At 38.7% G+C, this 13,181-nt stretch overlaps 1 protein-coding gene across 4 annotated transcripts in view; it reads right to left on the bottom strand.

Annotated features, from left to right (window-relative positions):
- The window catches only part of LOC106579904 (growth factor receptor-bound protein 10), a 91,923-nt gene that overhangs the window by 46,099 nt on the left and 32,643 nt on the right, over positions 1 to 13,181 (bottom strand). Inside the window, exons 2-3 of one of the 4 annotated variants that reach the window (XM_014160279.3) lie at positions 13,094 to 13,167; positions 5,284 to 5,380 (exon numbers count right to left, since the gene is read on the bottom strand). In XM_014160279.3, coding sequence (XP_014015754.1) covers positions 5,284 to 5,380; positions 13,094 to 13,096 — 100 coding nt within the window. In that variant the 5' untranslated portion in view covers positions 13,097 to 13,167. The remainder of the gene's footprint in view (positions 1 to 5,283; positions 5,381 to 13,093; positions 13,168 to 13,181) is intronic. The other 3 variants (XM_045702222.2, XM_014160263.3, XM_014160270.3) reach the window with 3 other exon arrangements.

Genomic DNA, 13,181 nt, shown 5'->3' with positions numbered 1-13,181 from the left:
CTACATTTTCAAAAAGCAGACCATCAAAAAACCTGCATTTTATGTTTTTTTTTAATTCAATAGTGATCAGGGGCGTTTTTACTTCACAGAAATACCATTAGTGCAACACATTATTCGGAAAATAGCTTAATTTTCATCAAAGTCCAACGTTATTTGGTTAGCAGCCACACAAGTAAATGAGCATACAATGAAATAAATAAAACTACGCATGGCCATTGTACTGTATTTCTAATGTTTATCCTTAGAAATGTAGCCAGCCATTTCCTAATCTAATGTTTTGCTTGAAGTTAATCTTGCATTTTACCAGATGAAAGGAAGCTACACCCAGAAAAGTAACTACACATCTGTCAGAGCGTTGTCTGCTGATAGAATCCTAGTTAGTGAATTGCCATCTGAGTGGAGAAGCACAACTGAAGCACAAAATGAGTCTGATGCTGAGCAGAAATGACAATAATAGACATTTTAAATCTGCGTTTACAAAATACAGCAAGATATTTCTTATGCGTTTTATCTTCTTTTTTTTGCATGAAAAACAGGGGACAAGCAGCAGTAGCAATCTCGCATCACATATTTTGCCACTGCAAAGTGCAGCTGTGAGTGAGCCCGCCAGAGCCAAGCAGATAACACAGCTCTATGGTTTCAATTAATGATTTTCAAACAGCACTTCTTTTTTATTGACTGAATATACAGTACCGGTCAAAGGTTTGGACCTACTCATTCAAGGGTTTTTCTTTATTTTTACTATTTTCTAGATAATAGTGAAGACATCAAAACTATGAAATAACACATAAGAAATCATGTAGTAACCAAAAAAGTGTTTTTTACAGCGAGGGATAAAGGTATTTGATCCCCTGCTGATTTTGTATGTTTGCCCACCGACAAAGAAATGATCAGTCTATAATTTTAATGGTAGGTTTATTTGAACAGTGAGAGTCAGAATAACAACAAAAAAATCCAGAAAAACGCATGTCAAAAATGTTATAAATTGATTTGCATTTTAATGAGGGAAATAAGTATTTGACCCCTCTGCAAAACATGACTTAGTACTTGGTGGCAAAGCCCTCGTTGGCAATCACAGAAGTCAGATGATCACTGTATATTTGAGATGAGACTCTTCAAAGTAGCTACCCTTTGCCTTGATGACATCTTTGCACACTCTTGGCATTCTCTCAACCAGCTTCATGAGGTAGTCACCTGGAATGCATTTCAATTAACAGGTGTGCCTTGTTAAAAGTTAATTTGTGGAATTTTCCTTCTTAATGCTTTGAGCCAATCAGTTGTGTTGTGGTAGGGGTGGTATACAGAAGATAGCCCTATTTTGGAGCAGTGGCTTCTTCCTTGCTGAGCGGCCTTTCAGGTTATGTCGATATAGAACTCGTTTTACTGTGGATATAGATCCTTTTGTACCTGTTTAGTCCAGCATCTTCACAAGGTCCTTTGCTGTTGTTCTGGGATTGATTTGACTTTTCACACCAAAGTAAGTTCATCTCTAGGAGACAGAACGCGTCCTTCCTGAGCGGTATGACGGCTGCGTGGTCCCATTGTGTTTATACTTGCATACTATTGTTTGTACAGCTGAACGTGGTACCTTCAGGCGTTTGGAAATTGCTCCCAAGGATGAACCAGACTTGTAGAGGTCTACAATTGTTTTTCTGATGTCTTGGCTGATTTCTTTTGATTTTCCCATGTTGTCAAGCAAAGAGGCACTGAGTTTGAAGGTAGGCCTTGAAATAAATCCACAGGTACACACCTCCAATTGACTCAAATGATGTCAATTAGCCTATCAGAAGCTTCTAAAGCCATGACATAATTTTCTTGAATTTTCCAAGCTGTTTAAAGTAGAGGTCTACCGATTAATCGGAATGGCCGATTAATTAGGGCCGATTTCAAGTTTTTATAACAATCGGAAATCGGTATTTTTGGACACCGATTTGGCCGATTTTTTTTATTTTTACACCTTTATTTAACTAGGCAAGTCAGTTAAGAACACATTCTTATTTTCAATGGCGGCCTAGGAATGGTGGGTTAACTGCCTTGTTCAGGGGCAGACCGACAGATTTTTACCTTGTTAGTCCAACGCTCTAACCACCTGCCTTACATTGCACTCCACGAGAAGCCTGCGTGGCAGGCTGACAACCTGTTACGCGAGGGCAGCAAGAAGCCAAGGTAAGTTGCTAGCTAGCATTAAACTTATAAAAAAACAATCAATCTTCACATAATCACTAGTTAACTACACATGGTTGATGATATTACTAGTTTATCTAGCGTGTCCTGCGTTGCATATAATCGATGCGGTGCCTGTTAATGTCTCAACAAATCACAGCCTACTTCGCCAAATGGGTGATGATTTAGCGCTGTCGTTGCACCTAACCATAAACATCAATGCCTTTCTTTAAAATCAATACACAAGTATATATTTTTAAACCTGCATATTTAGTTCATATTGCCTGCTAACATGAATTTCTTATAATTAGGGAAATTGTGTCACTTCTCTTGCGTTCCGCGCAAGCAGTCAGGGTATATGCAGCAGTTTGGGCCGCCTGGCTCGTTGCGAACTGTGTGAAGTCCATTTATTCCTAACAAAGACCGTAATTTGCCAGAATTGTACATAATTATGACATAACATTGAAGGTTGTACAATGTAACAGCAATATTTAGACTTAGGGATGCCACCCGAACGGTTCCGTATTTCATTGAAAGAATAAACGTTTTGTTTTCGAAATGATCGTTTCCGGATTTGACCATATTAATGACCAAAGGCTCATATTTCTGTGTGTTATTATGTTATAATTAAGTCTATGATTTGATATTTGATAGAGCAGTCTGACTGAGCGATGGTAGGCAGCAGCAGGTTTGTAAGCATTCATTCAAACAGCACTTTCGTGCATTTGCCAGCAGCTCTTCGCAATTCTTCAAGCATTGAGCTGTTTATCACTTCAAGCCTATCAACTCCCGAGATTAGGCTGGTGTAACTGATTTGAAATGGCTAGCTAGTTAGCGGGGTGCACGCTAATAGCGTTTCAATCGGTGACATCACTCGCTCTGAGACTTGGAGTAGTTGTTCCCCTAGCTCTGCAAGGGCCGCGGCTTTTGTGGAGCGATGGGTAACGATGCTTCGAGAGGTGGCTGTTGTCGATGTGTTCCTGGTAGGGGCGAGGAGAGGGACGGAAGCTATACTGTTACACTGGCAATACTAAAGTGCCTATAAGAACATCCAAAAGTCAAAGGTATATGAAATACAAATGGTATAGAGAGAAATAGTCCTATAATTCCTATAATAACTACAACCTAAAACTTCTTACCTGGGAATATTGAAGACTCATGTTAAAAGGAACCACCATCTTTCATATGTTCTCATGTTCTGAGCAAGGAACTTAAATGTTAGCTTTTTTAAATGGCACATATTGCACTTTTACTTTCTTCTCCAACACTTTGTTTTTGCATTATTTAAACCAAATTGAACATGTTTCATTATTTATTTGAGGCTAAATTGATTTTATTGATGTATTATATTAAGTTAAAATAAGTGTTCATTCAGTATTGTTGTAATTGTCAATATTACCAAAAAAAACTTTTTTATCGGACGACTAATCGGCATCGGGTTTTTTGGGTCCTCCAATAATCGGCAGCGGCGTTGAAAAATCATAATCGGTCGACCTCTAGTTTAAAGTCACAGTCAACTTAGTGTATGTAAACTTCTGACCCACTGGAATTGTGATACAGTGAATTATAAGTGAAACAATCTGTCTGTAAACAATTGTTGGAAAAATTACTTGTGTCATCCACAAAGTAGATGTCCTAACCAACTTGCCAAAACTGCAGTTTGTTAACAAGAAATTTGTGGAGTGGTTGAAAAACTAGTTTTAATGACTCCAACCTAAGTGTATGTAAACTTCCGACTTCAACTGTAAATGTGCACATATTGTTTTTCCAGTGTGCGCCTTGTGTACTAAAGATACTGTTTGTTTTTTATTTGACACTCGAACAGTTAAAAAAAAAAGTTAAATCTATATGGATATTAGACAATGCGTTATCAATAATATTGACCAATGTTTAAATGTATAGTTTCAACGGTCTAAACAATGAACAGTTGCCTTTCATGGTCATCCCTGTGGCTCAATTGGTAGAGCATGGTGTTTGCAACGCCAGCATGGTGTGTGCAACGCCAGGGTTGTGGGTTCGATTCCCACGGGGGGCCAGTACAAAAAAATTAAAAATAAATAAATGCATGACATGAAATTCACTACTGTAAGTCGCTCTGGATAAGAGCGTCTGCTAAATGACTAAAATGTAAATGTAAAAATGTTTAAAGTATACAATGGTTATTCCCTCAATCTGATCTTGATATTATGGAGGGAGGGAGGTCTTGGCACATAAACATTTTGTGGCAAATATATTTTTTACAAAGCGTTCTTTTCTAGCATTCTTTTCTTTTTTACCCTAACTCTCATATTATTATAGATCACTTGTAATGGAATGTTTCCCCATTCATAAATTCCAGTGCAGTGCTCTCCCTTGACAGTAAAAAAATTACAATGTAATTTCCGCTCCATTTATTTCCACGACAGCACCAAGCTTTCTCATCCACTACCAGACAGTTCAAAAACCTTCAAGCTTTACTTACATCCCATGCTGGGGCAATATTGTGCGTAAATCTCATGCTCCGATTATCATGGATGAAATTTGTATAGCACAATTAGATTGAAAGCTTAATTATAATGGCACCCCATGTCTTTACAAATCCCCCTTTGAACTGCTGAAATGTTTACAGCGGAAGAGCCCCCGAATATTCATCCTAATCTGAACTTAATGAGCAACGGAGCCCTCTGCCATAAAATGCATCAACAGTAACCCCCACCCATATCAAAGCGTGTGCGCATGCACACACAAACACTGAAAAGACACACACACACAATTAAACTGGAATACAGAAAATGAGACTGCAAATCTCGGATCTGGGAATTAACAATGTGATAAGGATCGTCTGAAGCTGCAATTCCAATACAAATAGGCCGCATCTCAGAACATAATCTTGTTAGTGACATTAGTATTCTCAGAGGAAAAAACTGTGATTATTATTATTAAACAGTTGTCTTTGTTTTCTGAGGTCAATTATGCAGCCTCAAATATGTTACATCCTACTTCTGGAAATGTACTGACAGACCATCAATACTTACACCATAAAACTAGTCTACATCTGTCAAATAATTTGAGCTGTGACACAATAATCAAATGAATATTTCCATGCCAATTTCTAAGTACTGACATTCTAAGAACACCAACCTTGATGGTTAGGAGAGTTCCGGTTGGTTGACTTCTGGAAACTCGGCCCAATTAGATCTGCTGGTCTGTGATTGGAGGCTCGGTCTACATTGTCCTGCTGAGAAAAAAGCCAACATAGCAGTCATATGCCAAAAGCATTTATTCACAACTTCAGCATCACATCATAACACTGGGTTTGTCTTTGTCTATCTAGTCTAACACGCAGAGGTACCTTCATTTGGATAAGACCGCATTGTATGCAGTATCAATCTGGTCAATCATGAGGTTAAAAAAACAACACAATCTCATTGCAGTGCATGTACGCCCAAGCGCGTGTGTGTGTATGTGTGTGTACAGGCCTATACTTGGCTCTCCTCCTGCCGGTCTAAACCAGAGCATCCCCTCAGAGCAGCGCAGGGCACTACCATGAAGAGGCAACATACCAAGTTGCCTCTTCTTCCACCCAACCACCCCATGTTTTAGGCTGGATATGAGATTATGGTAAAGAGACTAATGAACTAGAATCAGCTTCTGGGTTGATTAAGAAGACTCCATACTAAGCTGTTGTCTTCAGTAGCAGTTAGCGTTGCAGTAAGCAGTTTTCTTCTTTCAAGGGCTTGGAAGCATTTACTGTTGCAGTAAGCTGTTGTCTTCAGTCAAGGCCTAGGAAGCAGTTTTTATTTTTTATTTAATTAGGCAAGTTAGTTAAGAACAAATTCTTATTTACAATGATGCTGGGCCAATTGTGCACCGCCCTATGGGACTCCCAATCACAGCCGGTTGTGATACAACCTGGAATCGAACCAGGGTCTGTAGTGCGCCACTCGGGAGACTCCCAGTTACTGTAGCAGTAAGCGGTTGTCTTCAGTCAAGGCCTAAGAAGCAGTTACTGTGGCAGTAAGCGGTTGTCTTCAGTCAAAGCCTAGGAAGCAGTTACTGTTGTAGTAAGCTATTGCTAGCTAGTTTGTCCTAGGAGATGAACATTGGGGTTGTTATTTTACCTGAAATGCATATGGTCCTTTTTTTTGCTGGATCTTTGTAAAGTTTTGAGCAGGAGTCATACAAAATTGTGTGTTTATATACTCCGATGATTAATCCACAGATAAAAGGGGAAGCCTAGTTAGTTTTTAGTTAGTTAACTTTGATTAACTCTCCTCTTTCATCTTTCAAGCATGTATGCTTTGTGTGCTTGTGAAAACCAATGAGAAGATTGCTGCGCGTATTTTAGCATTCGGCAACACAGGCACTCGTTGATGTGCATGGATAAAATGAGTGAATAACATGGACACGTTAATTTATATTGTGACACTTGCGCACGAAACTCGTCCGGTCTGCTTTCCCTGTTAGTCCACAGCAGAAGGACTCGTTTCTCAGTCTATAGGATATTAATCCAGGCATTGAATGTGTTCAGTAGAACCATAGAAAGTGTTCAGTAGAACGGTGTCCAGAGGAGATAGTACAGGTGTGGAAAGCGATCCACTGGGTGAACCACAGCGTTGAAAGCCAATGTTCAGAGTTCTCCCCAGTGTTTATGCTAGTTGTTCGGTAGATAGGCTAGTTGTTTTCTTTAAAGCAACTTTGCTTTGTTCTGCCTCAGATGTAGGCCTAAACAGCGAGTAGCAGAGAACTTGATACGATTACAGGGCTTCCCACAGAAACACATGCTCCCAGAGAACACTGTGTCTTCTTGGAGGCTCGAACAGTCTTTCGTCATTTTGAACACTGGTTTTCATGGTCGACCCTCGGTAAGTATGATTCACAACTTGAAGGAGCCCACTTCAATAAATAAACTCTACACAATCGAACACCAGCTCAATTCAGACACTCTGAGATGAAACTATTGACCTAATGTAACGCCCTGGCCATAGAGAGGGGTTTTTTGTTCTTTATTTTGGTTAGGCCAGGGTGTTACATTGGGTGGGCGTTCTATGTTCTTTTTCTAGGTTTTTTGTATTTCTTTGTTTTGGGCCGTGTGTGACTCCCAATCAGGCACAGCTGAAGTTCGTTGTTGTTGATTGGGAGACACACATAAGGAGCAGGTTTTTCCTTTGGGTTTTGTGGGGGATTGTTTTCTGTTTTGTTCATTTGGGACCAGACAGGACTGTTTGCTGTCGTTGCTATCGAGTGTTTTGTTTGTAGTGGTTCATTTTTATTAAATATCAAGATGAACACACAACCTCCGCTGCATCTTGGTTTTCTTGCGACGACGACCGTTACACCTTCCCACTATATGTTGGGTTTAGAGTGGTAAATAAAGTGCAACTACAAACACTTTGTTTTAGTGATGCTATCTCAAAACATGGCCACCTACATTCTACACCATAGAAATAGAATTAATAGAATAATTCATATTTTTCTATGATCTACTCTGCCACAAACTCAAACGTAGGCTAGGGTTAGTACGTAGAGAGGGGGCATAGTAAAGTTGGGGTCAGGTTTATAAAAAGGGCCAGATATAAGGCAGATATGGGACCAGGACTAAGGTAGGGGCCAAGATAAGGTCAGGGTTAAGAACAGGGACAGTGGTATGGTTCAGGCTGAGGTTAGGGGTTTGAACAAGGTCAAGACAAGGCCAATGTTAGGGTTGTGGTGTTGAAAGGGGAGTGCCTGACACAATAATCACACATGGGTCCTTCATGGGGCTTTGCTAAGAAGAAGCACTATGCTTTCGGATTAAAAAATAACTGTTGTGTTATGTGCGATAAAAACTATTGATTTGCTGACAGTCCTCGTCAAGGCTAGTCTGTTAGAATAGAATGTTCTTAAACACCCTGAGAGCAATTTGAGTTCCTTATTAGCATACATAATTAAGTAAGAAGATCAAGAGTTCAATTTGGACTTTCCACACTGTGCTGTCTCTTTGGAGACACACAGAGTGAGAGGACGAGAATGAGAATAGGTGTGGCCTATTATTTGTTTCCACAGTAATGGGTGGATATAGAATAGCCTAACAGCTGTTAAGTACAGTAGGCTACTGTACGTCATTCCTGTATTGCTATCGTCCGGCACTAACACACCCAGTACACCCACTAGAATATAAAATAAACACAGCCTCTTTCCATATGCAGGGCTACCTCGCTGAACAAGTAGGGGCCTATTCATGTTTAGGCCTAGATTCTATTCTGGTAGGCGTATTCATACTACTCAACACTGGTTCACTTTCCTCAATAACTGATGTTGTGGTTTTGCATAGTGCATTACTAACTTTCATGAGGCATTTCCTAAATGTTAGCTCTCTATAAAACCAGCATAATCCTCACACTAAGGATCATTTAAATGCTACCTAACATTCCAGAAAAGGTCACAATTTCTCCCACCTTGAACTTCCATTGGTCATTCTATTACGTTCAAAAGTCACATTGTTTAACTCTCCTGAATAAAAACAATAACAATATGTGGTCCAATTGTCATAGAGTTTCATTGCATGCTAACCTAAATACAAGTGCATGGATGTATTGTGGACTAGAGGCTAGGGTGAAATGGCCTACTCTACTGCTAGATGACGCCGAACTCCTAGTCTAGTAGCCTAATTCAGTAGGATACTTAGCCCTGCAACACCATGGTAAAGTCAAATACCAATTTAAATAGCAGATTTTATTGCTGTATGTTTATGTAGATAAGCCTACGGTTTCCATTGAGGTTTCTCTGGTGGAGAGAGAGAAGCTTTGAAACACTGAACTTCTTTTACAAGTCAGGGCACATTTGTCTTGTAACCCACTAGAGGCCTAAAATGCATCCTGATTCAACAAACGCAGCTCAACCCAAACCTTTCCTGTCGGTCAGTGTCTCAAAAATAAAGTAAAAGAACCAGATTTTTGAATCTCCCTATTTACTTCCAAGAAAAACCAGAACAAGAAAGCTTGACTTCCAGGAACAGAAAACCATATGCTTCTGCCAGAAAAATCCCCACTTCATTCACTCTAAAAACACATATAAAACTCAAGGCGAAGAATGTACTGCTCTACAAAGACTGATGTGTTTCAGGGAATAAGATCAGCTTTAATGGCTACAGCAGCGTGAAGCCAGAGCCTTTGTCACAAATGGCATGATATTCACTACATAGTGCACTTATTTTGACCAGAGCCCTATTGGCCCTGGTCAAAAGTAGTGCACAACATGGGGGATAGGATGCCATTCGGGACACAGAGTCAACATAGCTGCAGACAAAATGATAAACCTATAGCTAACCTATATATATATTTCTCTCTGCAGAACTTTGACTCATGCTTCTATGAGCAATGTTATAATGTGCTGCTTCACATTGAACATTTGTATTTAACCTGTCATTTCCATAGAGATTTTCCTTGTAATCGTATTCTAGGCAGTTCAATTCTTTGAATCGTTTAAACCTGCAGTATGTCACTTTTTGGGCGACCTGACCGAATTCACATAGAAATGTGAGTTATAGATCTATCATTCTCATTGAAAGCAAGTCTAAGAAGCGGCAGATCTACGTGCACTATTTCTATGCATCCCTAGCTTAAATTTTGTTTTGTACACCAGCTTCAAGCAGCTGAAAATACAATATTTTTGGTTATTGAAAATATATTTCACAGCAGTTTAGATGGTACAATGATTATCTATACTATACTTGCTTGTTTTGTCACAAACTGAAATTAGGCAAACTATTACCATTTTGGTAACACTTTACTTGACACCCAGTATGACATGGTCATAACTGACATAACTTGTCATAACCTGTCATAATATGGTCATAACACAGTCATGACACATATTTACACATGTTGTGACATATATTGCGTTATTTTATGGCTGGTTATGACACCTACATAAAAATGTCAAAACCCACATTTATTAAAATTAGTTTTTCCCTTTCAAGAAGTTTCCTTTCATTTGAAGGTTTGTTTCTTAAATCCTTAGTTGTTGTAATGAATTCTTTACAGTCATGCTTTCTCATCATATTTTAAATAACACTGTCATGAAGCATTATGGCCATCCTGGTTCACTTGGACTAAGAAAATACACTTTATGACACTGTCAAGAAGCATTATGAGCATCATAATGCCAGATAATGCCATACATGCCCATATATCAGTCATCAGTCAAAAAGAGGGTGTCTTGTCCTGCTCCTGAAATCTGCTGCTGCATTCATCCCAGTCATCAGAAACACAGCATTGGGGTAGGTGCATGTCTGACATCAATATGTGCACAATTACAATCACTTAAAATGGTTAATTTAAAAAAAATATATATATATATATATAGCATAAACATAATGTGTCATGACAGTGTTATGACCATATTATAACAAGTTATGTCAGCGGTTATGACATGGTTATGACCGTGTCATAACGTGTTATGATGCTGGGTGTCAAGTAAAGTGGTACCCTTTGTAGCAACCAGGAAATGGCGGAGCGATTTCTGCATAGTGCATCTTTAAATGTCACTTATTTCTTCAGAGTTTAGGCCTGCACGGAATCCTATTTACATTTTACAGTCAGTATAAACTGAAACAGTAAGCCATCTTGACAAATGGAAACTACTTTAGCAAGTAGGCCAACCTCTGTTTCCAAGGAATATGCCTAGTCTATTCAGTACACTAAAACATTAAACTAACCACAATACTATTTAACACAGACTCTTGAGCTCAATACTAAGTCCACAGCTGTGTAGCAGCCATAGTCCAATGGTTCATTATTACATATTTACGAACCTCATTGCTTTGGCTGTTTTCGAGTTGCTGACATATGTTACAATAGTCAGAGCGGCTCTGTGGCTTTGAACTCTAACACGATTAACGGTGTGAAGCACCCTCAAAGCGCCTCATGCACAGGAGATGGTCTGAGTTTAGATTCCTGGAAGGCTGGATCAGGCTGTGATGGACCTATGATCTTGTTTCTACTATCATATTAAGCTCCTCAACCTGTAAAAGCATTTCACCTTTTGAGAGACCAGGTAGGACTGTTTACTAGGACAGAGGTTACAGGCGGACAAGAGCAGAGAGATCACCATGGAGAACTTGTGACCAACAGACACACAGTTTCAAAATTGTTGCACTTGACTTATTGCAAAGTTGTAAAAATTAGCTAGTATCTAGCAAGGCAGCCTGGCTACAATAATAGTAAGCTATGGAATGTATCCCATCATATATAGGATCTTCTCAGGTAACAATATGAATGTTTTTGAGGATGTATTGAAGTCAAGTGTATTTTGCTTGTGTAACAGTTATGTTTCCCCTTGACACTGCAGAAATATGTATTCAATGTTTATGTATTCCTATTGGTTGGTTGAATTTACATATCGATAGGTGCTATACCATTGGTTATGCTTTCAGATAGGGGGAGATCACGAACGTAAATTCTTCCCATTCTGATATTGACATGCAATTGGTAGGTCACGTCCTGAAATACTTTATTCTATTTCCATATTTACAATGTGTACGAGTTCATTATGTATATGTCTTGATGTATAAATGTGTACGGTGCCTGTTAGATATTGGGGGCATCCTGGGATGTGCTTTTGTATTTATTTGCTGTAAGAGCGAGTTAGCTAGCGTGTTCGAATTGTAATGGTAGGTTATTTCCATGCTAACAGACAAATCACGAATCTACAGGCATCAACATACAATTGTCCTGCACATCTAATGTGCTTCCTTGTGTCTATCGTCAGGTACTTATATTTATTGTATTTTTTAAATGTTTTGTTATTATGATGTTTGATTACAAAATACCCAGTCTGATATTGACATGCAAGCGAGGAACCACAAATCCACAGCCATCTAATGTGGTTCCTTGTGTCTATGGTCAGAATAAACACCAATCAACTGGGATTGCTGGCCGGACAGTCCTTCCATTAAAAAGCTTCCCCAGTTAAAAATGTCTGGCACTGCCAGTGAACCTTCACGTAACTGTCTCACTGGCCTTGTATGTCTGCCGCTGGTGGCAAAACCCAGTTACCCCTCTGGGGATCAATACAGTTAACTCGACAGACACTGTGACCCAAAGACCTATTAGAAGCAAACCAAGAGCGAGAACGCAATCCATGTGTCCATTAACTATTAAAGATCATAACCCTACACGTAGGCCTACATCAATTACAGTGGGGTCCCAAATTATTGGCACCCTTGATAAAGATGAGCAAAATTTTGGGTAGAAAATAAATAATTAAAATACTGAGCTACATTGTATGTTCCAACATTTTTTGACATTTTATTATTTTATACTAATTCAATTGCTCAGAGAAAGAGAGTTTGTTTAACAAGTCATCAATTATTTTTAAATGTAGGGGGCTACATTTTTGACACCCCTAAAGATCCTTACAAATAAAGTAGTCAAAAGTGTTGTATTTGGTCCCATATTCCTAGCACACAATGACTACATCAAGCTTGTGATCTTTGACCCTCTGTAACTTTATCACTCATCGTTATTCACAATTCATTCAGGATTATCCGTAATCATGGTAGCATCCACATTACTGTAGAAGTGTTTAGAAATATGTTCTATTCTTATTTACAATAAAAGTGACTCCAAAATGAAACACTACATTATTTACCATTAATTTATTTTGGCCAGAAAATTATCTGAAACACAACCAAAACAAACTGCAAATGTATCCAACAAGTTTGTAGAGTCACAGGCTTGATGTAGTCATTGCTACTTTATTTAGAAGAATCTTTAGGGGTGTCAAAAATATTATTTGTTAAACAAAATCTTCTTATTTGAGGAATCGTATTAGTATAAAATAATATAATTTCCCCATACAATATAGTTCAGTATTTTAATTATTTTATACAGTCATTTTTGCTAATCTTTATCAAGGGTGTCAATCATTTCAGACCCCACTGTATGTACTGCACTATTATATACTGTACCATCTTTGATGACAGAAGTCTATCGATCCATCACTGACTGACCCAACATGGAAACATGATGCGACCCTCCAGATCTACCAAACAAAGA

This window comes from Salmo salar, chromosome 02, assembly GCF_965601325.2.
Source record: "Salmo salar chromosome 02, fSalSal1, whole genome shotgun sequence".
NCBI classification, from domain to species: Eukaryota; Metazoa; Chordata; class Actinopteri; order Salmoniformes; family Salmonidae; genus Salmo; species Salmo salar.
Note: the sequence above shows the minus strand (reverse complement) of the source record. Positions and strands in the feature narration are given on the sequence as shown.